Source organism: Trifolium pratense, linkage group LG4, assembly GCF_020283565.1.
Source record: "Trifolium pratense cultivar HEN17-A07 linkage group LG4, ARS_RC_1.1, whole genome shotgun sequence".
NCBI classification, from domain to species: Eukaryota; Viridiplantae; Streptophyta; class Magnoliopsida; order Fabales; family Fabaceae; genus Trifolium; species Trifolium pratense.
In genome coordinates, this window is record NC_060062.1 from 19,232,640 (window position 1) to 19,258,766 (window position 26,127).

Sequence of the window (26,127 nt, forward strand, 5' to 3'; positions counted from 1 at the left end):
ATTACATTTAAATATAACCAATTAACAAGTTACTTGTATATTGTTTTTGTAAATAATAATACACTCATATTTAATACTCCCTCCGTACCAAAATGTAAGTTACTTTGGGAAAAAAAATTGTACCAAAATGTAAGTCGTTTTACAATATCAATGTATAATTATTTCAAATAGTATGCACGGGTTGAATGGAGAGTATAGGGACTAAAAACATTGACGGAAAAAACTTCAGGGACTAAAATGAAAATTCTGTAAAACTATAAGAACCAAAGACATATTTAACCCTTACACTTATTCAAATAATAAGCTATGAAAACATTACATTTAAAGATAGTTACCATAGACTCTAATAGACGCATAATCTAAAGCTGGACATTAAACTAAGTTATTTGCCTTTCGTAGACCACCATAGCCACCGCCATAAATCATTCTCCATTTGTTCTTTATAATAACATCATTCAACAAAGTCTACATTTGTTAAGAAAAATGGTTATTTGTTAAAAAAAAATTGTACCAAAATGTAAGTCGTTTTACAATATCAATGTATAATTATTTCAAATAGTATGCACGGGTTGAATGGAGAGTATATGGACTAAAAACATTAACGGAAAAAACTTCAGGGACTAAAATGAAAATTCTGAAAAACTATAAGAATCAAAGACATATTTAACCCTTACACTTATTCAAATAATGAGCTATGAAAACATTACATTTAAAGATAGTTACCATAGACTCTAATAGACACATAATCTAAAGCTGGACATTAAACTAAGTTATTTGCCTTTCGTAGACCACCATAGCCACCGCCATAAATCATTCTGCATTTGTTCTTTATTATAACATCTTTCAACAAAGTCTACATTTGTTAAGAAAAATGGTTATGGTTAATAAGTTTGTAGAAAATATGTGGTACTTACTTTTACATATTCACCCTTACATTTATTCAAAAAAGAAAGAGTTTAATAATATTATTTTCATTGAGAGTTGAACTCAATATCTCCAACTTACTAAATGGGTCATATAACCAACTGAGCTATGAAAGCATTACATTTAAATATAACCAATTAATAAGTTACTTGTATATTGTTTTTGTAAATAATAATTCACCCATATTTAATACTCCCGTACCAAAGTCACTTTGGGAAAAAAAATTGTACCAAAATGTAAGTCGTTTTATAATATCAATGTATAATTATTTCAAATAGTATGCACGGGTTGAATGGAGAGTATAGGGACTAAAAACATTGACGGAAAAAACTTCAGGGACTAAAATGAAAATTCTGAAAAACTATAAGAACCAAAGACATATTTAACCCTTACACTTATTCAAATAATAAGCTATGAAAACATTACATTTAAAGATAGTTACCATAGACTCTAATAGACGCATAATCAAAAGCTGGACATTAAACTAAGTTATTTGCCTTTCGTAGACCACCATAGCCACCGCCATAAATCATTCTCCATTTGTTCTTTATAATAACATCTTTCAACAAAGTCTACATTTGTTAAGAAAAATGGTTATTTGTTAAAAAAAAATTGTACCAAAATGTAAGTCGTTTTACAATATCAATGTATAATTATTTCAAATAGTATGCACGGGTTGAATGGAGAGTATATGGACTAAAAACATTGACGGAAAAAACTTCAGGGAATAAAATGAAAATTCTGAAAAACTATAAGAACCAAAGACATATTTAACCCTTACACTTATTCAAATAATGAGCTATGAAAACATTACATTTAAAGATAGTAACCATAGACTCTAATAGACACATAATCTAAAGCTGGATATTAAACTAAGTTATTTGCCTTTCATAGACCACCATAGCCACCGCCATAAATCATTCTCCATTTGTTCTTTATTATAACATCTTTCAACAAAGTCTACATTTGTTAAGAAAAATGGTTATGGTTAATAAGTTTGTAGAAAATATGTGGTACTTACTTTTACATATTCACCCTTACATTTATTCAAAAAAGAAAGAGTTTAATAATATTATTTTCATTGAGAGTTGAACTCAATATCTCCAACTTACTAAATGGGTCATATAACCAACTGAGCTATGAAAGCATTACATTTAAATATAACCAATTAATAAGTTACTTGTATATTGTTTTTGTAAATAATAATTCACCCATATTTAATACTCCTGTACCAAAATGTAAGTCACTTTGGGAAAAAAATTTGTACCAAAATGTAAGTCGTTTTACAATATCAATGTATAATTATTTCAAATAGTATGCACGGGTTGAATGGAGAGTATAGAGACTAAAAACATTGACGGAAAAAACTTCAGGGACTAAAATGAAAATTCTGAAAAACTATAAGAACCAAAGACATATTTAACCCTTACACTTATTCAAATAATAAGCTATGAAAACATTACATTTAAAGATAGTTACCATAGACTCTAATAGACGCATAATCTAAAGCTGGACATTAAGCTAAGTTATTTGCCTTTCGTAGACCACCATAGCCACCGCCATAAATCATTCTCCATTTGTTCTTTATTATAACATCTTTCAACAAAGTCTACATTTGTTAAGAAAAATGGTTATTTGTTAAAAAAAAATTGTACCAAAATGTAAGTCGTTTTACAATATCAATGTATAATTATTTCAAATAGTATGCACGGGTTGAATGGAGAGTATAGAGACTAAAAACATTGACGGAAAAAATTTCAGGGACTAAAATGAAAATTCTGAAAAACTATAAGAACCAAAGACATATTTAACCCTTACACTTATTCAAATAATAAGCTATGAAAACATTACATTTAAAGATAGTTACCATAGACTCTAATAGACGCATAATCTAAAGCTGGACATTAAACTAAGTTATTTGCCTTTCGTAGACCACCATAGCCACCACCATAAATCATTCTCCACTTGTTCTTTATTATAACATCTTTCAACAAAGTCTACATTTGTTAAGAAAAATGGTTATGGTTAATAAGTTTGTAGAAAATATGTGGTACTTACTTTTACATATTCACCCTTACATTTATTCAAAAAAAAAAAGTTTAATAATATTATTTTCATTGAGAGTTGAACTCAATATCTCCAACTCACTAAACGGGTCCTATAACCAACTGAGCTATGAAAGCATTAAATTTAAATATAACCAATTAATAAGTTACTTGTATATTGTTTTTGTAAATAATAATACACCCATATTTAATACTCCCGTACCAAAATGTAAGTCATTTCGGAAAAAAAAAATTGTACCAAAATGTAAGTCGTTTTACAATATCAATGTATAATTATTTCAAATAGTATACACGAGTTGAATGAAGAGTAGAGACTAAAAACATTGACGGAAAAAACTTCAAGGACTAAAATAAAAATTATGAAAAACTATAAGAACCAAAGACATATTTAATCTGTTTTTTTTAGTTTTCCATGCCATTATCCTTTTATTTGTTGGGATTTAAGAGGGGGTTTTCAAAATTTTAATCCTCTTAGCGGAATAATCCCGATGAACGGATCTTGATTAAATCATTAAGCACAAATCAAACAATACAAGTTTATGTGTTTACCTCTTGAAGCGCAGAACCTTTGAAGCAGAATCAGTTTCTGATCACGAGCAAAGCAACCTAGTGATGCCTCTACTCAGTCCACACGAACAGTTCCTTCAATCTTGGTGCTAGCCGAAACTTAACCGAAGGCTTTAGAGAAAGATTTAGGGTTTAGAAAATTAGGATTCTGAATTCTAAATTCGGTTAGGTTTTTCCTGTACACAAGAGTTCTATTTATAGAGTCTGTGATCAGCAAGTCATACTTGTTCATCCTTATCCTAATTTTCATCTCACTTAAAACGTGCATAATTATCTTTTATAATTATTCCGTTATTATCTAACTACTAATAAGTCTCACTTATCATCTTGTAAATAAATCATATTTATTTACTTCGTAATTATCCGTTGTAATTATATAGTAGTTACCTGATTAATAATAAATCTCATTTATTACTTTATAAACAAATCTTATTCATTTATTTTATAAATAAATCTCTCATAAATAAAGATATGTAATTGTTACTTGTTTGTTCAATTTGAGTAATTTAAATGTTAATTTTTTATCATTATCAATTTTAGTTATGTTTGTATATTGTGCATTTATATATATATATTTAATTTTAAATTTAATTTTTAAATAACGTATCGCGACCCTATCGTATCCAGAATTTTGAAAATTTTCCCATATCGCTGTATCAGTATCGTATCGGTATCGTGTCACGTATCGGAGCTTCATAGTTAATATTCTTATAATCCTGATTGGTCCGGTTTGCCTCCCATATTTTAGGCATATATTATGATTGATATTCCTATAATCCTAGTACTACCCTATGTGCACTATGCAATAAATAACATATACCATATTTGGTCGATGAAAAATGTTAGAAATTAAATAGGGGCCATGTTGCTCTAGAATACTACCGTAATTAAGAGAATAAAAATGGTAAATTTTGGTTTCCATGAGCTTAGCTCAGTTGGTAGGGATATCACACTATATGTGTAAGAATCTGTGTTTGAACGTATGATACTTCACTTATTCACCTTTAAGGTCAATTTTCTAGTCACTAAACCACTTGGAAAAAAAAAAGTATATTTTGTATTGAAAATAACTTTATTTATATTTTAAAAATATTAAATACACAAATTTCAAAATAATTTTTTAATTTTGGTATTTTTAACTAAGTATCTCGGAGTCATTAGCTAACATTTTATATTAAAAAATAGTTATGTGTTGTCCCGTCAAAATTACAATGGAGTGGTGCAAGAAAACATATACTCTACAATTAAAACTATCCTGCATTTATGCATCAACATATTTAGAGCCATCCGATCTTAATCTTCAACAAAGATAAACATATATCGATTTTTTATCTTATAAATTTAAATTTTCTAAAATTAAATCTAAACTATCCGATTAAGATCACACGACTCCAAATATACCGAATGCGTGAATGTGTACTTTTTTCTAACTAGTGAATCACCATCTGTTTAGGTTAGGGGTAAAAGAGTAAAAATAAAGAAGTGAGTATGTACCGCTTGACCTAACTTTTTTCCTTTTCTTTTTCCTTAAAAGTAAGAATTAGGTCAAACAACAATTTTTGAAAGCTATAGTAAAAAAAAAAAAACTTCTATATTTTAGAAAAAATTATACTAAGACCATCTCCAATGGTGTAGTACCTATTAGGTACTTATGGTACTTATTAGGTACTACCATTGGAGTACCACCCATTTGAGTACTTATTAGGTAATACTTCTAAAATAAGAACCCTATCTTTCCTCTTGGACCCATCTTATTTTTCATTAATGGTACAAAAACACAATTTTTTTTTGTACATCACAAAAGCACAATTTTTGAATTGACATGCCTCTAAAAAAAATTATTCTTATGATCAGCCCCCAACAATGATGTTTCAACAAGTGACACACATAATGGTCCTCATCCAAATCTCGCATCATACCTTCAAAGAAGAGCACAAATTCAAGATAGGCGAGCTCATCTTCAACTTCAACATGATCTTGTCGAACATATTTGACAACGTTTTGGGCATGATGATCAACAAAATTAATTGTTTTTAAAATTATGTAATGTTATTTTAAATTATTTTTTAATTATGTAATTCTTAAAATTTGGCAATATTATTTTAAATTAAATTTTGAATTTTAATTATTTTTCGAATTATAAAAAAAAATAGTACATACTAATTTTGTAATTTTATCGTTCAATCAATTTATATTATAAAATATATAATTAAATAATAAGTTATTGTAATGATGTGGAATTATTGATGAGACCCATTTTAGAACTTTTTAAGAAGTTCTCCACTGGAGGGGTTGAGTACCTATTAGGTACTATTATTAAAAAATAATAAATTAGTGATGTGTCCATGTGAGACCTATTTAAGTACTCAAAGTTGGAGTGCTCCATTATGGATGCTCTAATATATTATCAAACACATCTTTTAACCCTATTATAATTAAAAACAACAACTTTTAATTTTTTTTTATAAAAAAAGTAAGATTTATCAAACAATTTTTATTTTAGTTAAAAAATTATTATTTTTAGCTTTATATTTTAAACAAATTTTTACACCTAAAAAAAGCTGGGCCAACCGGTGGGTAAAAAAAGTTTGAACAAAAAATGACACAAGTAACCTGCAATTGTATTGGGCCAATTTTAATTAAAAATTTGAGAAAAACAAAATTTTTAAAAAATGGTTTAAACCGTTGAACCGAACCGAAACCGAGAAGGAGTACTAAAATCAACGTGTCAATCATCCCTACCCCCGATCTTTGGACTTAATGTCATATTCTTTTCTGGGCCCGGGTGAAATATATGTCTTCAGCCGTATTTAAGTCAACCCGAGAAACCATAAACCGACCAAACCGAGTATTTAATTGGTTCGCTATGATTATGTATATGTCACCCATCGGTTCGACTGGTTCTAGGGTTTGAGCCCAAAATCAAACCGAACCGAACCGATGCCCAGGCCTAGGTAGCATAGTATATGTATGGGAAAGAGAGGTGGAAAAAGTAGTAGTAGTAAATAAAGTCACAACAAAACACAACACATGTATTAAGTGGCTGGCTGAAATCCCATTCTTCCATCCTCACACACACAAATACACACACTACTCTCTCTCTCTCTCTCTCTCTCTCTCTCTCTGAGCACACCAAATTCTTGTTGAATCGAATTGAGCAGATGCAGTATCACACACACACAAACACAACAATGGCTCTGAGAGCAAACCCTTTCCCAACACAAACATCATCCTTCTCTCTCCCTCAAATGGCCAGTCTCAGATCTCCCAAATTCGTCATGGCTTCCACTCTCCGTTCCGGTTCCAAGTCAGTCCTTCTCTCTCTCTTCAGATCCCTAACCCCACCTTTAATTATACCTTTTTCATATTATATCATAAAATCATTTTCATTGCGCATTTCAATTCGATTGCCACATCTTTTGATCTATCTTTTCATGACTCAAAACAGTGACAGTCGTTAATTTCTATGTTCAATATTTTTTTATCTTTTATTATGTTGATTATTGATGAATTAATTTATCATTGGAAATGATGATTTTTGAATATATTCAATTAATTTTTGGTTTGGTAAAGTGATGGTTGGGGTTGTTCGATTGCATTCAAGGTTTGTTTTTTTGCCGTGCATGTATAGTCTTATGGTTGGTGAGGATATTCTGGAGGCTTGTTTGGTTCAATAATTTATTTTTTCTTATTACAATCTCAACAACTTATATTCAACAACGTTCTTTTCAATTTTAATTGTTTTCTCATCTCAAAATAACTTATGATTAGACATTGTTTTTCTTAATATCAGTTTTTATGTTTAATATTCCACTTCATTTTTTTTTCTAACATAATTTGCATGTTTCTGTCAGTGATATATTTTTTTAATGATTTTACTCAATTTTTCTCACCAGCTTCTAATATTATTTACAAATAGTATAGCTTAATTTTGGCTTCATGCTCATGAATTCATCTGTTTTTTGTTTTGTTTTGTTGATTGTAATTCTATGGTATCAAGGCATATTCCCTAGGTGGTTTCACTCATCATTCATTTTTGGATTTTTTTTAATTTCATTCCTATTCGACATTAATATGTGTGTGTATGTATAATCAACTATGAACTATCAATATGGGAACTTGATGAGTCTATATTACCTTTTAATTGATTTGATGTGCAGTCTTTATTTTTAATTCATGGATATGTTAATTTGACGAATGTTTACCACTTACTCCCTCTGATCACTATTATAAGTAAAAAGTCACTTTTTAAGTTCATTTAATAATTGATCAGTTATTCAATGAGACGAGATACATCAGTTATTCAATGAACCTAAAAAGTGAATTTTTGCTTATAACAGTGACCAAAGGGAGTATTTATTATGATCAATTGATCATCTTGTTATAGCTGAATACATGTATGGTGCTGAACACGCTGCGTGTTCTGCAAAATGTCCTTTTGATGAATTCTACATGGCGGTTTTATGATATTGTTTCTATGAATGATATTAATAATTTAATACATGAATAAACGCTCTTCGTTGTTCGAAGAAAATGAATTATATTAATACGGTATGCTATAAATCAATTTCACAAGTGCAAGATCATTCGGTTGGTGTTATACTTTTGCTCTAAAAGTCATTTGCAATTAATTTGCAGAGAGGTCGAAAATATTAAGAAGGCTTTCACGCCTCCCAGAGAAGTTCATGTTCAAGTAACCCACTCTATGCCTCCCCAAAAGATTGAAATTTTCAAATCTTTGGAGGGTTGGGCTGAGGAAAACTTATTGACTCACCTTAAACCCGTAGAGAAGTGTTGGCAACCACAAGATTTTCTGCCAGATCCTTCCTCAGATGGATTTGAAGAACAAGTGAAGGAACTGAGGGCGAGAGCAAAAGAGCTTCCAGATGATTACTTTGTTGTTCTGGTTGGAGATATGGTCACAGAAGAAGCTCTTCCTACTTACCAAACAATGCTTAATACTTTGGATGGAGTTCGTGATGAAACAGGTGCCAGCCCTACTTCCTGGGCTATCTGGACAAGGGCATGGACAGCTGAAGAAAATAGACACGGTGATCTTCTTAATAAGTATCTTTACTTGTCCGGACGTGTCGATATGAGACAAATTGAGAAGACAATTCAGTACTTGATTGGCTCTGGAATGGTAAGATCCTATACATCTATCGATGATCTTAGTCTTCAGCTGTTGTAGTTATCTATTTTCATAATAAATTGCATAATCCTGCAAATGTTGACAAAACTATTACATCATTCAATATTAGAGTCAATATAATACAGAGAATGAGCAATAGAAAGTTGGTAATAAACCCACTTGGGTTGGCCTAGTGGTGTTGGCTTGGGACCTTGGAGTGTGCTCCTCTCAAGGTCTCATGTTCGATTCCCTCTAGTGCCAATTTCGGTGGCTAGTCTGCACAAAGCAAAAAAAAAAACTCTGCCTTTAAATGGGACCCCTGCAAGTGGGCTGTGGGATTGGTCCCCCTCTGATTAGTCGGTCCTTGGTCGGATACTGAGTTTTAAAAAAAAAAAGTTGGTAATAGTTTAATTAATAATTAATATTATTTTAGTTTAATTAATAATTAATATTATTTTTACAATTTTACCCTTTAAGAGAGAGATAGTATGTTTTCAACATAGTAATATTTATTGTTGATTGCAAGAAGAGATGTAAACTAAATAGGGGTATGTTGGTAAAAGAATAATAAATGCCTTTGAAAATTCAAAGGGACAAAGAGTTTTCTCAGTAGGATCTATATTTAGGGACCAAGGTAGTACATTTTATCAACTAATGCATCCAGATGCATTAATGGTCACTGTCTATAAAATTCTTAAAATTCATATCTTTGTTTGAATTTCTAGAACAAGATCAAACTATCCTGAAATTCTTTCCTTGATTCAAACTATTATGTTGCTTGCATACCAGGACACTAGGTGAATCTTGTCGTATTTATTATTTTTATCTCTCTAATTTTGGATTGATTGAAATTGATGGATAGGATCCTCGGACTGAGAATAGTCCCTACCTTGGTTTCATTTACACTTCATTTCAAGAGAGGGCGACCTTTATATCACATGGAAACACAGCCAGGCTTGCTAAGGAACGTGGTGATATGAAGTTGGCTCAGATCTGTGGTCTGATTGCCTCAGATGAGAAACGTCACGAGACTGCTTACACAAAGATAGTGGAAAAGCTGTTTGAGATTGATCCCGATGGAACAGTTATGGCCTTTGCTGACATGATGAGGAAGAAAATCGCTATGCCGGCACATCTGATGTATGATGGCCGAGATGATAATCTATTTGAAAACTATTCCGCTGTTGCCCAGCGCATTGGGGTCTACACTGCCAGGGACTATGCTGATATACTTGAGTTTCTGGTTGGGAGGTGGAAGGTGGCTGACATAACCGGACTTTCAGGTGAGGGGCGGAAGGCACAAGAGTATGTTTGTGGGTTGCCACCTAGAATCCGAAGGCTGGAGGAGAGAGCTTCAGCCAGAGCAAAGGAATCATCAAAACTTCGATTCAGCTGGATTCATGATAGGGAAGTACTACTCTAAGCATAACAAGAAGCATATTTAATATTCCAGCATCCTTGGAGCAATGTTGAAAAATCAGTTTTTCATTTTTGTTTGGGTGAAACTGTAAGGTGAAACAATTGTTCTATTGCGTGGTCTGTTAAGCATAAGCAATCGGGGGGGTAGCTGTAGTAATAGAAATGCTATTTTTTTTTCTTTTCTTTCTCCTTTCCCTTTGTAGTAGTGATCTGTTTTAAGTATAAGTTTGACGTTTTTATCTTGCAATTTTGATGATAAAGAAAATTTAGTTTGATGTTTTGTGGATGTGTGGGAAAAGTCCTTTCAAGGCAATTTTGATGGCGTAAAGAACGATTTGTCTTTTGCATTTTTCTATGCGGTAATCGGAATACTTGAGTTTGTGCGAATGCCATGCTCACATATATACACTCACTTGTGTATATTTTGGTTTCACTTTCTAAAATTACTTTTAAAGGACCTTTTAAACAAGTGATCAGGAAATCAATCTCCAACTCTGTATGGAAAAACATTGGTCGAGAGGGCAGGGACAGGGATTGTCTCCCGTGTAGTTTTCACGGGAGGGGATAATGTTTACATCCTGACCATTCAACTGTTTTTGGTAGAATAGGGCAGCCTGCAACAAAAAAAAATGTGTGGTCCAGATTTAACCGGAGACACATTACACGGGAGAGGACCTGCTCCCAGAGGGCAGACCATTCTTTTCTTCCAATCAAATTATTTTCATACATAAGAATCACTAATTGAATCCATGTGTCGTGACAAGGGGTGGCATAACGGATGTTTTCTCTCCCCACCTCCCATGAATCTTTTATACCCCTAATATTTCAATTTTACCCTTGCAGAAAAATTCGGTTAGCAGAAACTGAATTTTTACTAGTGCAAATTTAGAGTAAAAAAAATTGGAAATTTTAGAAACCGAAATTTGTTTTCAAGGCAAAAAAAAAAACTTCGGTTTCTACGAACCGAAGTTTTTTTAAGGGCAAAATTGGAAATTCAAGGCGGATAAAAGATTCACGGAGGGTGGGAAGAGAAAACATCGGCATAACAGATCAGGTTCGCTAAGCTGCCCCGTTTAAACTGCTATTCTTGGCGGGCTGAGTTGAGGTTTTTGGCTCGGTTCCTTAAGTTGGCCTGTCCCGCCTAACCCACTAAAAAAGTGGGGTGGACCAAGTTGGCCCGCAAGCATTTTATTTTTTTCTGTTAGAATTAAACTTTTTTTTCCTCTTTACATTCTTAGAAAAAAAAAGAAGGTTAAACTTGACTTTTTTTTCATCACCACTTTAATATGGTTCGGGGGTCAGTTGTAGCATCAAGTGGTTTCAGCCCATTCTCGATCGCAATTGCGGGGGATCGAACTGCGGTCCTCCCTACCAAGTTCAGTGTCAATCATCACTGAACCAACTAACGATTGGTAAGTTAAACTTGACTTTACTTGCATTGTTTTCATTCTCAATCCAATTTATTTTCACATTTATTTAATTGATTGAATTTATATTGAAACTTGTTTAATGTTGGCGTTTGGTTTTATTTTGAGACTTGTTTAATATCGTTGGGTTTTTATTAATATTTTGTTTTATTGAGACTTCTTTATTTTGAAGAATAACATTGATATTGCTAAGGTCCCATAAATCCTAGCTCAACTGGCAAAAAAATGCCGAAATTGTTAGGCTGGACGCCGTGACCCGGTTCCAAACTCGGAATCTCACAATTATGTGAGTTTATTTTCAGTAATTTTTTTTTTAATAACTCTTTGGTTCTTAGAGGTAAGTAAAACCTGACCAACTAAGACAAAAAAAAAACATTGATATTGCTAGGAATTGACGAATTAAAGCTAAACTAACTACTAATAGTTTACGTGAAGCAATATGGTTCAAACTCGTTAATAAACAAGGCGAGCTAGACGTTTAAACTCGGATATCTAAGTTGGCCCATCCACCCGTGCCTTTGGCTCAATCTCAGCCACAGGTGTATTTCACATTGCAGATCATGCTATGTGTCAAAGTAATTTTTTAAAATAAAAAAATACAAAAACTTTGTAACAAACAAAGTACAGAAATCGAAACCTTCTTGGGTTCTTCAATTACAAACCTCCACCAACTATATATGGCTAGTGACGACAATTTAACCCATATTTACGGAATATCCATAAAAAATACTTATAATGGATAGAATAAAATCTGCATTTTGGATACAAGCACAAATAACTACTCACAAAAATAAGCTGGTATTGATGCGAGTACGAGTACCTTAGTATTCATTTCGTCTCATACTTACATAATATATATTTATGTGTTTTATTTATATAATAAATTAATAATATATGTATATCTTAGTAAAAAAAAATTAATAATAATAATAATATATGTCTATCAATTTTAAAAATACAACATTATTAAACTATTACACATTTTTAATAAAAATATTTATCTATAACATATGCAAATATATATATGAATATGTCAACATAGATATGAATTTTCGCATGATAGTAATAATTTTGTTTATAATTTTCATTAGTCAACATTAAAATCTTTGAAATTATTTTAATTTTATTAAAATAATATGATATTTTATAATTGAACGATTTATTCTTAGCAAAAGTGCAAATAATGGATGGAGAAATAGTCATTTTGGTCCCTCAATGTGTAACTCGCTGTCATTCTGATCCTTCACTGAGAAAAAACTACTAAATAGTCGCTGAATCTGCATTTCATTAGTCAGTTTAGTCCCTGCTATTAAGTTTGGTCGTTAACTCAACAAAAAAGCTGACGTGACATTTTTTGAGCACACATCAGCTTGTTGAGTTGACACTAGGGACGGGGAAACAAACATTTTGGTCCCTGAATATGCAACTTTCTGTCACTATGGTCCCTAACTCAAGAAAAAAATACAAAATAGTCCTTGACCTACAATGCATTAGTCACTTTGGTCCATAATGTTAAAAATGGTCGTTAACTTTATAAAAAAACTTATGTGACATTTTTTAGTGACACGTGGCACGCACAGTTAACACATTTGTGTGATAGCTGGATGGATGATGTATGTGGTCAGGGACTAAAATAACATTACTTTTTTATTTTTATTCTCTTCACTTATTTATCTTCTTCCTCACATTCTTCTTCATCTTCTTCATACATTCAATAACCTAACAACAATTCATTTCGCTTCTTCTTTTTCTTTGAAATTTTGTTGTTATGCATACTTTTTTTTTCTTCACTTATTTATCTTCTTCCTCTCATTCTTCTTTACATTCTTCATACATTAAATAACCTAACAACAACCATTTTTGCTTCTTCTTCTTTCAATTTCTTTTGTTGCCTTTCACCACCAGTTTAATCTGGTTCGGGGGTTAGTTCTGACATCAAGTGGTTCCGGACCCCTCCCGATCGCAGTTGTGATGGATCGCACCGTGGTCCACCCTACCAACTTCAACAACAATCACCACTGAACCAACTAATGATTGATTCCTTGTTTCAAATTTTGTTGTTATGCAAATTCTATGGGGGAAATTAGATATCACCCCCTCCGTTCCTTTTTATTTGTCGTTTTAGATTAATGTATACTATTCATATAATTTACTTTGACCATAAATTTTTATTAATATATAAAAACCAAATGTTAGCAAATAAGATATTGTTCAATTCATCCGACGAATATTTTCAAAATATAAAATTTTCATAATTTCTTATAATAGATAATTAAAGTTTTTAGTGATCAAAGTTATGCATTGACATGTGTAGGTGCCAATGATTTTTTCTTTAAAAATTGGGTTTAAAATTATGGGACTTATTCATAAATGTATGAAGAAAATGAAGAAAAATGGGATGAAGAAGGTAAAGAAATGAAGAGAAAATAAAAAGTAATATCATTTTAGTCTCTGGTCACATCATCATGCATCCGGTTGTCACACAAATAAAAACTAAATCTTCAACCACCAAATTTCATAATCTTTGAAGGTTTACTGTGGCGTGAAACAAATTGAGGAAGAATCCAGCAACGACGGAGAAACAGTACGAGGCCTGTAGGATGACGACGGATAATCAGTACGCATGCGGGACGACGGAGGAGAGCAGTACGACGGCGACATATTGGATGATGAAGACGGGTTGCAATTTGATGTTTGGAATCTTATGTTTTAACTCTTTAAAATACTTTGACACGTGGCAAGATATGGAGCGTGAGATGCATCCAGTGGCTGAGACATGAGCCAAAGGCACCATGCCTTCCCCGCTCAAAAGGCACATAATCCGGATCCAACACCTTGGGAGTATGTAAATACGAGGGAGTGTCAAAATTGTATTTTGACTATAGTAACTTTTTCTTTGTTGACCGTAAAATATGTACTCCCTCCGTCTCATTTTAAATGACCTATTTGATTATTTCACACACTTTAAGAAAAATACATAAATAAAGGAAAAAGTTGTATAATTACTAAGTTGTCCTTACCTTTTACATTACTAGTAGTGATGATTAAATTGGTTGAGTATGTCACACATAAACAGTGACTCACATAAAAGGTAAAATTGGAAAAAAATGGTTTTGAAAGTTGTATATGTCATTTATTTTGGGACAAATCAAAGTAAAAAAAAGATCATTTAAAATGGGACGGAAGGAATAACATATTCAGCTGCATGTTGTTGAACTTTTCTTGGAACCATGAGTAGAGATTGTACATTTTCAAGATATCAAAACATTCACAACTTGATCTATACGAAGAAAGTACATTTTATGCCATTTGTGTCTTGTGTATGTCTTGTGCTTCATATTTGTGACAGATACTACAAGTAGAGTAGCATAGCATTTTGGTTGACCTTCTTAACTTAGTAAGATTAATTAGGATAATTTTTTCTTTGTCATATTGTTATTTTTTCCTTATAGGAGCTTTTGATATTTTTGGAGCAATGATTTTCTCATGGTTAGTTTTGGTTAAGATATATGTTTTATCTAAACATAAAAATTGTGTCGAATGAAATAAACTTTAAATTTTTGAGGAATTAAATTGTCGAATTTCAACAAAATGTTTTTATATTTAGTTTATTAATTTGTTCCTCGTACATGTTATTATTTCTCTAATTATTTTATTCGTCTCTATTTATAAATACATGTTTGGGAAGGAACAATCTTGGTCCCCTTCCTGATTTATGCGTATGAAAAAAATTCGGTTGGAATGGAAGAATCCACATTGTGTGACCCACGGATTCCCCGACGGAGATTAATAATCGCTAACGACTAAAAACTTTGTATCAATATCATGGTAAAAAAAAAAAAAACCATTTGGGAACATAATTTGTTTCGAAATATGAACTATATATCTTTTAAATTTCTAAATGCATTTTTTTTCAACCACAACTCTAGTTTTTTTTTTTTTTGAAAGCCACAACTCTAGTTAATACTACTAATTGTTTTGCAATATAAAACATCAATAGTGCATACATCTATTATCTATACAAAAGGAGGCTTTCTCTAACATGCAATACTTGATTAAGTGGTCCATGGTGCACAAGTTATCAATTATTTAGTCTAAATTGTATTTTTGACGCCCTAAGTTTCATAAAGTTGCGATTTTGACTTAATAATTTTCAAAATAGAACTTATGACCCCTTATATTCACAAGAATTTATGCATAAAAAGTTCATCTTCTTCAATACCAGTTTATTACAACACCAACAACATTTCCATAAAATTTCCTTGACAAAAATCGGACAAAGAAGAAACGTCTTTTCAATTGAATGATATACAACAATGGTGGGTCGCAGAGATGTGTTACTCCTTTGTAGTCTCCGTGGTACTGTCTCGTTTCATCTCGCTTTTTCATCTTCCATCTCGTTGTCTCTCCTTTGTAGTCTCCATCGTGTTGTCTCTCTTTGTCTTCGTCTCCATTGTGTCATCTATCACGGTGTTGTACAATATTATCCTTCCAATATTTTTTTTATTTATTAGGTGGAAAAAAAATGTTGACATGGTAGTTGAGTCACTTATATTACTTGTCATATCAGCGTTAATGTGGTCAAAATTGACCTTTTGCAAAAGGGGAGAAATATAGGGACCAAAAGTACTATTTTGAAAATTAGCGGGTTAAATTGCGACTTTGTGAAACTTATAGGGTCAAAAGTGCAATTTAGCCATTATACTATAACAATTACGAATTTTACAAAATCTACGTTGGATTAAAAGTTTTTATCATAGAGATTATCCATAAAATTTTTGAAAGAAATTGAGACCCATTTGATGTGCACCGTAGACATGGCCACAAAAGGATAGTATAGTAATAGTCATATATAAAATATACATGTTAATTACAATACCAACTATACAAAAGATGGGTTTTTCAATTCATTCGCACGAAGTTATTTACATGTTTTTCTCTTTGAAGTATGAATCAAGTACATAACTAAGCAAATATTTCACGGCATACAAACACCAAAAATGTCATCAAGTATGAGTTTTTAAAGATCTTTGGAAGGAGGCTCCAAAAAACAAGCAAATTTAAAGAGTTTAAAGAATTAAAGTTAGGCAAAAAAAAACTTCACACTATAAAATTCAAAACATTCTGAACTCAACCAAGTCATGGTTAAGTATTAATGTGAAAATCATTTACCACAAGTAAAGGAATAAATTTTTAAAAGGCTACAATTCAAACATCCCCTTTGTTGTGACTATATTTTTCACTTCAAACATATGTCCCATGTATTTGTATATATTTATTATTATTTTAAATAAATTATAATAATATATTCCAAATTTTATCTAAAAGATATAAAAAAATAACTTATTAATTAGTGATAAACCATATGTCCCCTATATATTTTTATAATACATTATAATTATCAATGACAAATATTTATTCAACATTTTATATATTAATGGCAAATATTTGTCCCGTGCACGATAAACATTTATAAAAGTCTTTTCGAGTATATTTGATCCGATAATGATAAAAGAAGGTGGTGCCAAGCAGAATCAACTCAGTTACACAATTTTTATGTGAATAAATTAGATTAGTCACCAACTATCATTTCTACGTTAATCACTGCAAAATTATGAGATTAAAATTACTACCCTACCTCCAAGTAGTTCCATTTATTTTTAGGTCTAAATAAATATAAAGTATGAATCATAGTTCTAATACTTCAGAAATCCATCAAAATCCATTTCTTTTCTATATTTCGTGTTCCAGTACTAGAAGAATAGCCAACTAGACCAAACACTAATTTTTTTTCCAACATTAAAAAACTTGTTTTCAACTACTAAAAAAACAACTTTAAATCTTTATCTTTATATATATAAAAGTTACCGAGTCTCCAAGTTAAACCTAATTTAAACCAAATCCTAACCCTAATAATTTATATTAAAATGTTAAAAAATTATTCACCAGGATTCGAACTCATAACCTTTTAGTTATATTTCTTTACATACTTACCACTAAGCAATATCAATTATATTGAAATAAGTTTGTAACCAACAAGTAATCAACATCATTTAAATGCACACTTTTTAAACTTAACACGTTTTATTTTTCTTTCTAAAACAAAAACCAATTTTTTTCCATCTACATAAACCCAATTTCTTTTCCGTTTTATACATATTCAATTTTTTTATTAAATAAAAATCATAAATTAAAAACACATAAATATATAGTTTTAAATCATCTACCTTTCATTTATATATAGATGAAATTTCACGTGTTTTTTGTTTTCATTGCCAATATGGATCATCAAAATAGAGAAACTCAACTTGCGCACCGTTGTTTAAAAGGTTTTCATTGCTTTCATCATCTCTTTTTTATATGTTCTAACTAATCATTCTCTCCACATTTTATATTTATTGATGATTTTTTTGTTGTTGTTATTAAACACATAACACCATTGGATCCAAAACTAATAACTGACTTGGAGAAGTACGTTAATTATTGTCGAATAAGTATTGAACTTATTATGTTAAATTTCATCTTGATGAAGTAAGTATACCTATTATATCATATGATATGTGTTGCATAAGTCAGTTAACTTTGATAAAAATTTAACAATTTTGTTGTTTTTATTTTAGGGCGCCGTCATGTTTCCCAAAAATGTTTTCATCGGATTTTGGTGAAACCGTGAATCGTTATGCTACACTAAGTGATGTTTTAGTTGAAAAAATTAATGGTAATGTATATTTAACACATGAATGACATGTGTTGCGTGATTTTTATAATATCCAGATTGGTGCTTGAGTGATTTTTTTTTTTTTTTTTTTTAACGAAAAATAAGATGTTCATTCATTCCAATAATTGATAAAATACACATACAAATACAAATACAAAATCAACTTCGCTAAAAAAAAAAAAATGAATCTGCGAACTAAAAACGAAAAGGATGAATCTGCAACAAACTAAGTTAATAACATACAATGGCAAAATGCCTACAAGCAAGGTTGTCAGAACCGGACCGGTCATCGAACCGGCAAGCTCACCGGTTCAAGGTTCAATTGGTCGGACCGGGTTCAACCGGGGTCGAACCGTTTTTAATTAAATATATATTTTAATTAATATATAAATAAAAAATATGAATAATTGTTCAATATTTCATAATTTCACACATTAAAAAGATAAAATATCAAATGTCAAAATAAAATAAAATTTATAATTCAAACCAAATTAGAAATTATATAATAAACTAAGTTCAATAACACAAAATAGCACCATAACATCAATTGACAACATACTGCTTTCAAAAAAAATCAATTGACAACATACTACCAAAACCAAGTGCCAAGTGAAAAAGCAAAAACTAAATGTTCATCAAGTTCATAAAGACTAGTGTCCAAATGCATAGCTAAATGCAACGTAATAATCATTATAATGTTCATCTAGACATAAAAAGTTAAAAACTAATAATCATTATAGTCTTCAAGGTAGTAGTAGTACCGCCGGCGCAGGAGCAAGAGGAGGAAGGGGAAGGGTTTGTGGCAAGGTTGAAGAGGGTGGAGGAGAGAAGAGAAAAAAAATTAAGCGTTTTTACGTGATGACTAATGAGAGAAGAGAAAAAAGATGAAAAACAACTTTTCCTATTCCTACGTTGTTTCAGATTTTTTTTTTTTTTTAAAAAAAAAAAGATTTTGCCTTTTTTTTAAAAAAAATAAAAATAAAATTGCAAAACCGTTTGGACCGGCCGGCCGGTTCGCCGGTTCAACCCGGTTCAACCCGGTTCGCCATGGTTTTTTCCCGGTTGGTTTCCTGTCCGGTTTTCGATCATAACCGAGCCGGTTTCATGGCCGGTTCACGGTCCGACCGGTCCGACCGGCCGGTCCGGTCCGGTTCTGACAACCTTGCCTACAAGTGATATGATAAAATTAAAGTCACCGGAATGTAAGTTGACGTCCAAATCATTTATTAAATCTAAAATTGGACGATGGATAATCCAAAACGCCGCACTAATCGGACAACGACTAACACACTAATCTACAATTTGGTAAGTTTTTTTTATGTGTTTTTGTTAATTTTGGTTTTTTTATATTTACTGACTATTTTATTTTTATGTGTAGACAGTGGAATATAACGGTTTTGGCCCTTAACATTACATAGAGTTTTCAAAAGTCAAAATATCTATTCCGTGTGATGCTAACTATTTTATTTTTATGTGTAGACGGTGGAATATAACGGTTTTGGCCATTAACATTACATAGAGTTTTCAAAAGTCAAACTATCGTCATGCCAACTTACGAGAAAGTTTTCATTCCTATATTATCATTGGTTTTTTTCATTTTCTCCCCGGGTTCTGACTTTTGAGTTGGTGAAAGAGGGTTCCAACTTCCGAGTTAGATTCTCAACTCCATAATAAACAAAATAAAAGTTTTGGGGTTTTTTTTTGAGTTTTTTATAATTTTCTAGGACAAAAACAAATTTAATAAAATTATAAAAATACATTTAACTAAAATTTAAACCTAAAAGTTAAAAATTATATCAATTTTATTTTTTTTGCTTCGTTAGTATTTTATCAAAATAAATACTATGATTTTGCTATAAGTTTCTTTAATTTTTATAGTAAATCTTTTTCATTATTAGTGATCTTTATTATTTTCATTATTATTAAATTTATAGTGATCTTTAAATTTTACAAATTTAACGTCTGTTACTTTCATACTATATAGTATGTAAATTAAAATTAAAAACCTTATTCAGAAATTAACAAATCGTCCAAATTTTATAAATTTAATCTAAATAACCATATTCAGATATTAACAAATCATCCCATACGTAAGGTTGAAATGAAACACAATTTAAAAATTACCCTAAATATCAAAATAATTGAAAGAAACTAGATCAATATTCATAGATCAAAATGTAGCGACTTGTTCGAGGCCATATTCAAAACTAAATAATTTGATAGGCACGGAGAATCGCAATTAGGAATTGATTTTGCCAACCTTCAATGCAATAAGCATCAATTATCGACACTCTTGCTCTGCAAATTGGCTTTTAATTGTTTTTTCAGGAAAAATTTCAAATAATAAAATAAACAGGTAAAAGAAAATTAGAACAGGAAGAAGAAATTGAAACTTAAAAACAAAAACCCTAAAAAAAAAAATAGAGAGAGAGAGAGGCAATAATAGTGACGAAAGAAGATTGATGAGTTTATTGAGGCTACAGCTTTGCCTTTTATAGAGTGTCTTTGCGTGCAAAGTTGCGAACAACTAACCCTAATTTTATGCGGCGGAAGATGCAATTACTAAACTACCACTCCGTACCGTACTTCTTGATGTTATTTGGGCTTTGACGGGTTCTATACTTCTATTTTTGGCTCTTTCATTCTTCTTGTACTGGAAGTTTCTTCTTTAGACACCCCCTAATTGCTTTCAGGTCTTCTAAATTTTTGCTTTTACCCCTTAAACATGGTTCATATTTTATTTTCGGAACAAAATATTAGTTTGAATTATAAAATCCACTTTCTTCTATGGGAAAAAGCCTAAATAATATTTGTTAGGCACACTTAAAAAAACTAAAAATAAATAAAGAAAGAAATGGTTAAAGTGATATTGATGTGATAATTTTATTTTCATTATTTTCATTGGTTCAGTTAGAACAAAAAAACTCATAATGTGATTCAAACAAACACAAGTCAATTTAATCTAATAATGTGTACATTGGTACGTTGGTCTGAGTTGGGTGACGTACATAAATTTTAAACAAAATTTCTATATTTAGATAAATTCTACAATAAAACTTTAGTACTTGAACTAAATTAAAACACTTCTATAGATTTAACACATTAAAATCTTGAACTACCTTGTCCATGTGAGCATATCTCAATTGATAGAGACATTGTATGTAATATGCAGAGACCTTGGTTCGAACTCTGGTACTTCTAGTTATTCACCTTAAAAGTTGAAATTCTAGCTATTAGGTTACTAAACAAAAAAAAAAATCTTGAACTACCTTTTAAAAAATAAGATAAAGTTTTGTTCTCTCGGCGTGGCAATGACAATTATGTTATGATGATCAAAGCTTAGAATTAGTAACATGGAGGAAGGTGGTGTTATTTCTGAGCAAGAAGAACTTTCCGGTGGGCAGGTGGTGCGGCGGAAGCAAGGTAAGGATGGCAGCAAGAGATGCAGCTTGATCAGCAGTGTGAGTGCCCTTACCTTTAGTCATAGAGGTTTGAGTGAAGCCAGGACAAAAACAGTTCACACTCATCAATTTAGTGCCACTTCCTCCTAATTTATATGAATTATTACTATTGTTATTGTTATATCTTTTAGCTAACACCTTTGAGTATGCATTTAGAGCCAACTTAGATACTGCATAATCTGTCCAATATGATGGCCACCCTTCACTCTTCCATGTCCCGTTTCTCACATCTCTTACAAACTTTTTCACCATTTCTTCGATTTCCTCTTCCTTCAATTCCTCACTCTCTAGCATTTTTTTTACTTCCGCGTTTCTCAACTTCTGCATATAAATAAAATTTGTGTTTGATTAGCACAGTTAGCATGACCCTTATTTATATACGTGACCGACTAGCTGTAACTTTTTCTTTTACAATAACTAACTTTAACTTACATTGAGAGAGCCGAGTCTTGAACTAACATTGAGAATACGAGTGATAGAAGAAGAGAAACGAAAGAGGGGAAGAAGTGCCTCAATTAGCAATTTGGGACCATAGAAGTTGGTTTTCAAGACACTTTCCGCATGGTCCACTGAGTTCTCATCTAACTCATTGTATGACACACCTGCGTTGTTCACCTTATCACATAAGCAAATGTGTGAGATGTCGTTACTATAGTTTATCTGTTTATGTATATTAAAATTACTAAAATTAATCCCTACCAGGATATCCAAAGTGGCTCCAAATTTGGCTTTGAAAGAGGATGCAAAAGTTTTAATGGAATCATGATCTGAGACATCAAGAAGTAGAAAGTGGACATGATTATGTGCAAGATGGCCTAATTGTGCTCGAATGGCCTCCACGGCATCTTCTCCTTTTTGCTTGTCTCTAGCAGTTAACACCACACTCAGTCCTAACTCTGCAAGACGCTTCACTAGAGCAAACCCTATGCCTTTATTACCTCCCGTCACCACTGCCACCGTCTCCTTTGTCCACCATCTTCATTTATTTGATATACATATTTTTTTTTTTTGGTGAAAATTTGATATACATGTTTATTAAACAAATACATAGATGACATTAAATGTGTATATAGTATAGTAGTATTAAAAAAATGAAGTACCTGGTTGAGCATAGTACTGCAGAAGAAGGAAAATATTGTTCTGGTTCCATATATGTGAGAGTCACAAATCACAATATGAATTGATAATGAAAACACTAGAACGCAACTATCCTATATAAATAGAGTTGAGAAAGTACGAGTAAAAAGTCTCACATTAGTTAGAATAGTTGAGATTGAATACATAATATCTTAAAGTGAAAGTGTAGTGTCAAAGTTATGTGTGTGGTTGCTCAAGGTCCAATAAGTTAATCCAATCTGGTAAGACTTTCCTTAACGGCCGAACAAATGTATGTGTGAAGAAGATTATTTTTCTCAACTGCATAAATATATGATATGATATGATGATATATTTGTATCCTAACTTATGGACAAAACTTTGTCATGTTTATGGAAATGGGGCAGCAGCTTTTACATAAAAATAGTATAGTTTAGACTCGGCATATGCTGGTGGTGTACATAATATAAAAATAACAAGATAACTATTGCAAATTGGAACGTGTTATTTTATTTGATTTGTTTAAGTCTCTATCACTACCACCTGGGTTGTGTGATTATAATTTATATATATTATCACATGCATGAAAGTATGTTATAACCACGAGATCTTTAGTGATGGATCATATGTCATCAAGATTACCAAACAACAACACTTAGATGAGATGACGTTATCAATGTTAGGGAGAGTTTTCCGTCTATTTGGGTCTAACAAGATTCGAGTGATTAGTGTCTCCAATTATGCGCAGAGGATATCTAGTTTATGCAAAAAAAGATATCATCAAGATTTTAGTAGTCAATTTAATTACTTGAACTGTACATAACATGTTTTTGTTTGTCACGTAGAGGTTCGAATCCTTTTCAAGGCATAATCCTGAGATCTCATGTTGAATTGGAATAAATTCGTCAACATATCACGAAGTTTTGGTGATCTTATCTATTTATTGAATGGAGAGTCCATTTTTAACTCGTCGGATATGCATCCTTTGTAAACCAATGGATAAATTGAGGAATTCTAGATTGACATTCGACGTATTTCAATGAACTAAGTTATAGTATTAAACATATTAGGATTATTTAATTTATAGTGAGGAAACACAAAATACTTGTCTGATTTTTCAATATTGTGTTTACATGTTCTTTTTCTACAAGACTGACTTGAATTTGACGCATTAACTGCGTCACACAATTACTCGTCTTAATCTCTGTTTTAACATTGATGACCGAAATTGATTATAGTTAAATTTGTTAATATATAAATTTTACGGGGTAGACCCAGATCCTCAAGACTTACAAAAAAAAAGTTCATTCATCAAATTTAAAGTATAGTATATCCCTACAGGTTAGGCAGATTTAGGTAGGGTTGATGGTCCAGTTCCTCATTGCCTAGTTGGAATCCACGGGGCATATAGAATAGTGTTCCTATTTAAAAGCCTTTGTTTTGGTTGAGTTCAATAATTGCAGTACACAACATAGTAAAGCTAAGAAACAGATTCATACTATGATACTACTATAGTATGTAATGTGGTCCTAATTAAGATTCTTTCTTAACACTCTACACTCTACAGCCACTTTGTGTTTTTTTTTTAACCACCGGTATCCGGCATATTTGGACCGCCTAATTTGGTTCGAGAGTCAGTTCTAACATCAAGTGGTTTCAACCCCACCCGGTCACAGTTGCGAGAGAACTGTGCTTCTCCCTATCAAGTTCAGCGCTAATTACCATTAGATCAACTAACGATCGGTTACACACTACTGCCACTTACTATAATAGAAAAAATCAACTTAGCTTTTGACCACGTGAATTATTAATTAATTTGTAAAATAAAATGTAAATGCACTTTGTTTCCACATTCAATTCTTATATAAGAATTGATGATATTGAGAACGTGGAGTGAAAACACATACAGTATGTACAAAATATTCAATCTCATTTTACCATACAGAAAGCACCGTAATTAAATATAAGAAACGCATTGTGACCATAAGTCCAGTCAACAAACGAGTTCTTTCTTTACTTCAGAGATTATTATTCATATGATATCATACAGTTTAATTTGGTCGCTTACATACTTCATTATTCATTCATGATATTAAAAATTTAGACCAAAGCAACTGCATTTATTCATGAAAAGTCCAATTCTCTCTAACTCTTCCCATCTACATTAACAATCCTCAAAGTAGGATTATGCAAAAGCTCTCATGATTCTATTTGAATTTTTCAACTTAAACCAAGAAAATTGCTAGACACTATTTATTATAGTAAAGTCTCTTTGATGATTGCAATAAAACAAATACACGAGCTTTCATGTTTTCGAGTTAGTTTAAACAGCACTTCGCAAATAAACTCGTGGATTAGGATGATAAGTAAGTGACCAACGTAGTCAGAGTCGAGTTTCTAAGTAAGATTGGTAGGCTGGTGAAGGATCGTAAGCACGATTCGTAAGATTTACTCAAGGGCAAAATTGTAACTTCACATATATACATATAAACATAAAAAATATAATAGAGCTCAAAATCAATGAAAGAGGTGAGAAGTGAGAACAAAGCTGCAAGAGAAAGTGAAACACCTGTTTCTTTGAAACCTGAAGAGAGTTTTTGGGTTATAATAATAACCTGACCAGTATCGCTAAGGGCTAAGGCCCGATGCGTTTCTTTGGCTCAACACATTTTTTTAACGACCCTGCTTCAGAAAATGAGACCCCACCACAAAATGCACAAAAACGCACCGGAACAGAAACAAAGCACGGTTGGCCTGCCTGAGCACGTAAGATCGGAAGATCCTACGCTCTGAAGCGAAAACCTAACTACATTGCAAGTGACATCAAAGCTAAATGATATTCAATCGTCGAACCAACATCTCGGAGAGCCTAAGACAGCAATGCTAGCATCCTAGATTCACCGTCACAGGCGTTGTCTTCATAGATGGCTACTACACTATACCAATTATATAATGAACCATATTCATGGATGGCTACTACACTTGCAATTATGCTAGACTTGACCATTCTATCTTTTTTTGTTTTGCATTTTAGATTGATACTAGACGGTACTCTATTTGGCATAGCCAGAAGAAGATGAATAATCGGTTTACACTTGCTGATTTTGTTTGACAGCTTCAAATGTAGCTAGACTATAGAGAAATGTGCACAGAAAAAACAATAGATAAAATTTGTTTCATCCCTTATGTTTGAACTACAAATTTATGAAGTATTTTTATTGACACATAAAGAAGATTAATGGCAATCATACATCAAAGGTTTGGGAACTATAAAGATCTGAAAATGTCTAACATAGACATATCACATAGTCATGCCTTA

The 26,127-nt window shown here is 31.7% G+C and overlaps 2 protein-coding genes and 1 non-coding gene across 3 annotated transcripts; 1 reads left to right on the plus strand and 2 right to left on the minus strand.

Moving 5' to 3' along the window:
• Positions 1-6,551: 6,551 nt before the first annotated feature.
• On the plus strand, positions 6,552-10,393 carry LOC123924260 (stearoyl-[acyl-carrier-protein] 9-desaturase, chloroplastic). The gene is made up of 3 exons (XM_045977099.1): positions 6,552-6,864; positions 8,196-8,700; positions 9,551-10,393. The coding sequence occupies exons 1-3, from the start codon at positions 6,719-6,721 to the stop codon at positions 10,109-10,111; spliced, it is 1,212 nt and encodes a 403-aa protein (XP_045833055.1). The 5' UTR covers positions 6,552-6,718; the 3' UTR covers positions 10,112-10,393.
• A 1,329-nt stretch (positions 10,394-11,722) lies between these two features.
• On the minus strand, positions 11,723-22,863 carry LOC123922229 ((+)-neomenthol dehydrogenase-like). Its single transcript, XM_045974968.1, has 5 exons — positions 22,814-22,863; positions 22,413-22,689; positions 22,146-22,328; positions 21,643-22,034; positions 11,723-11,882 (listed from the first exon to the last, which is right to left on the minus strand). Exons 1-5 carry the CDS (start codon positions 22,861-22,863, stop codon positions 11,723-11,725), a joined length of 1,062 nt encoding a protein of 353 aa, XP_045830924.1.
• LOC123882539 lies at positions 20,427-20,551 on the minus strand. Its single transcript, XR_006799866.1, has one exon. It is a non-coding gene; the product is annotated as a small nucleolar RNA snoR86 (small nucleolar RNA).
• Positions 22,864-26,127: the final 3,264 nt, after the last annotated feature.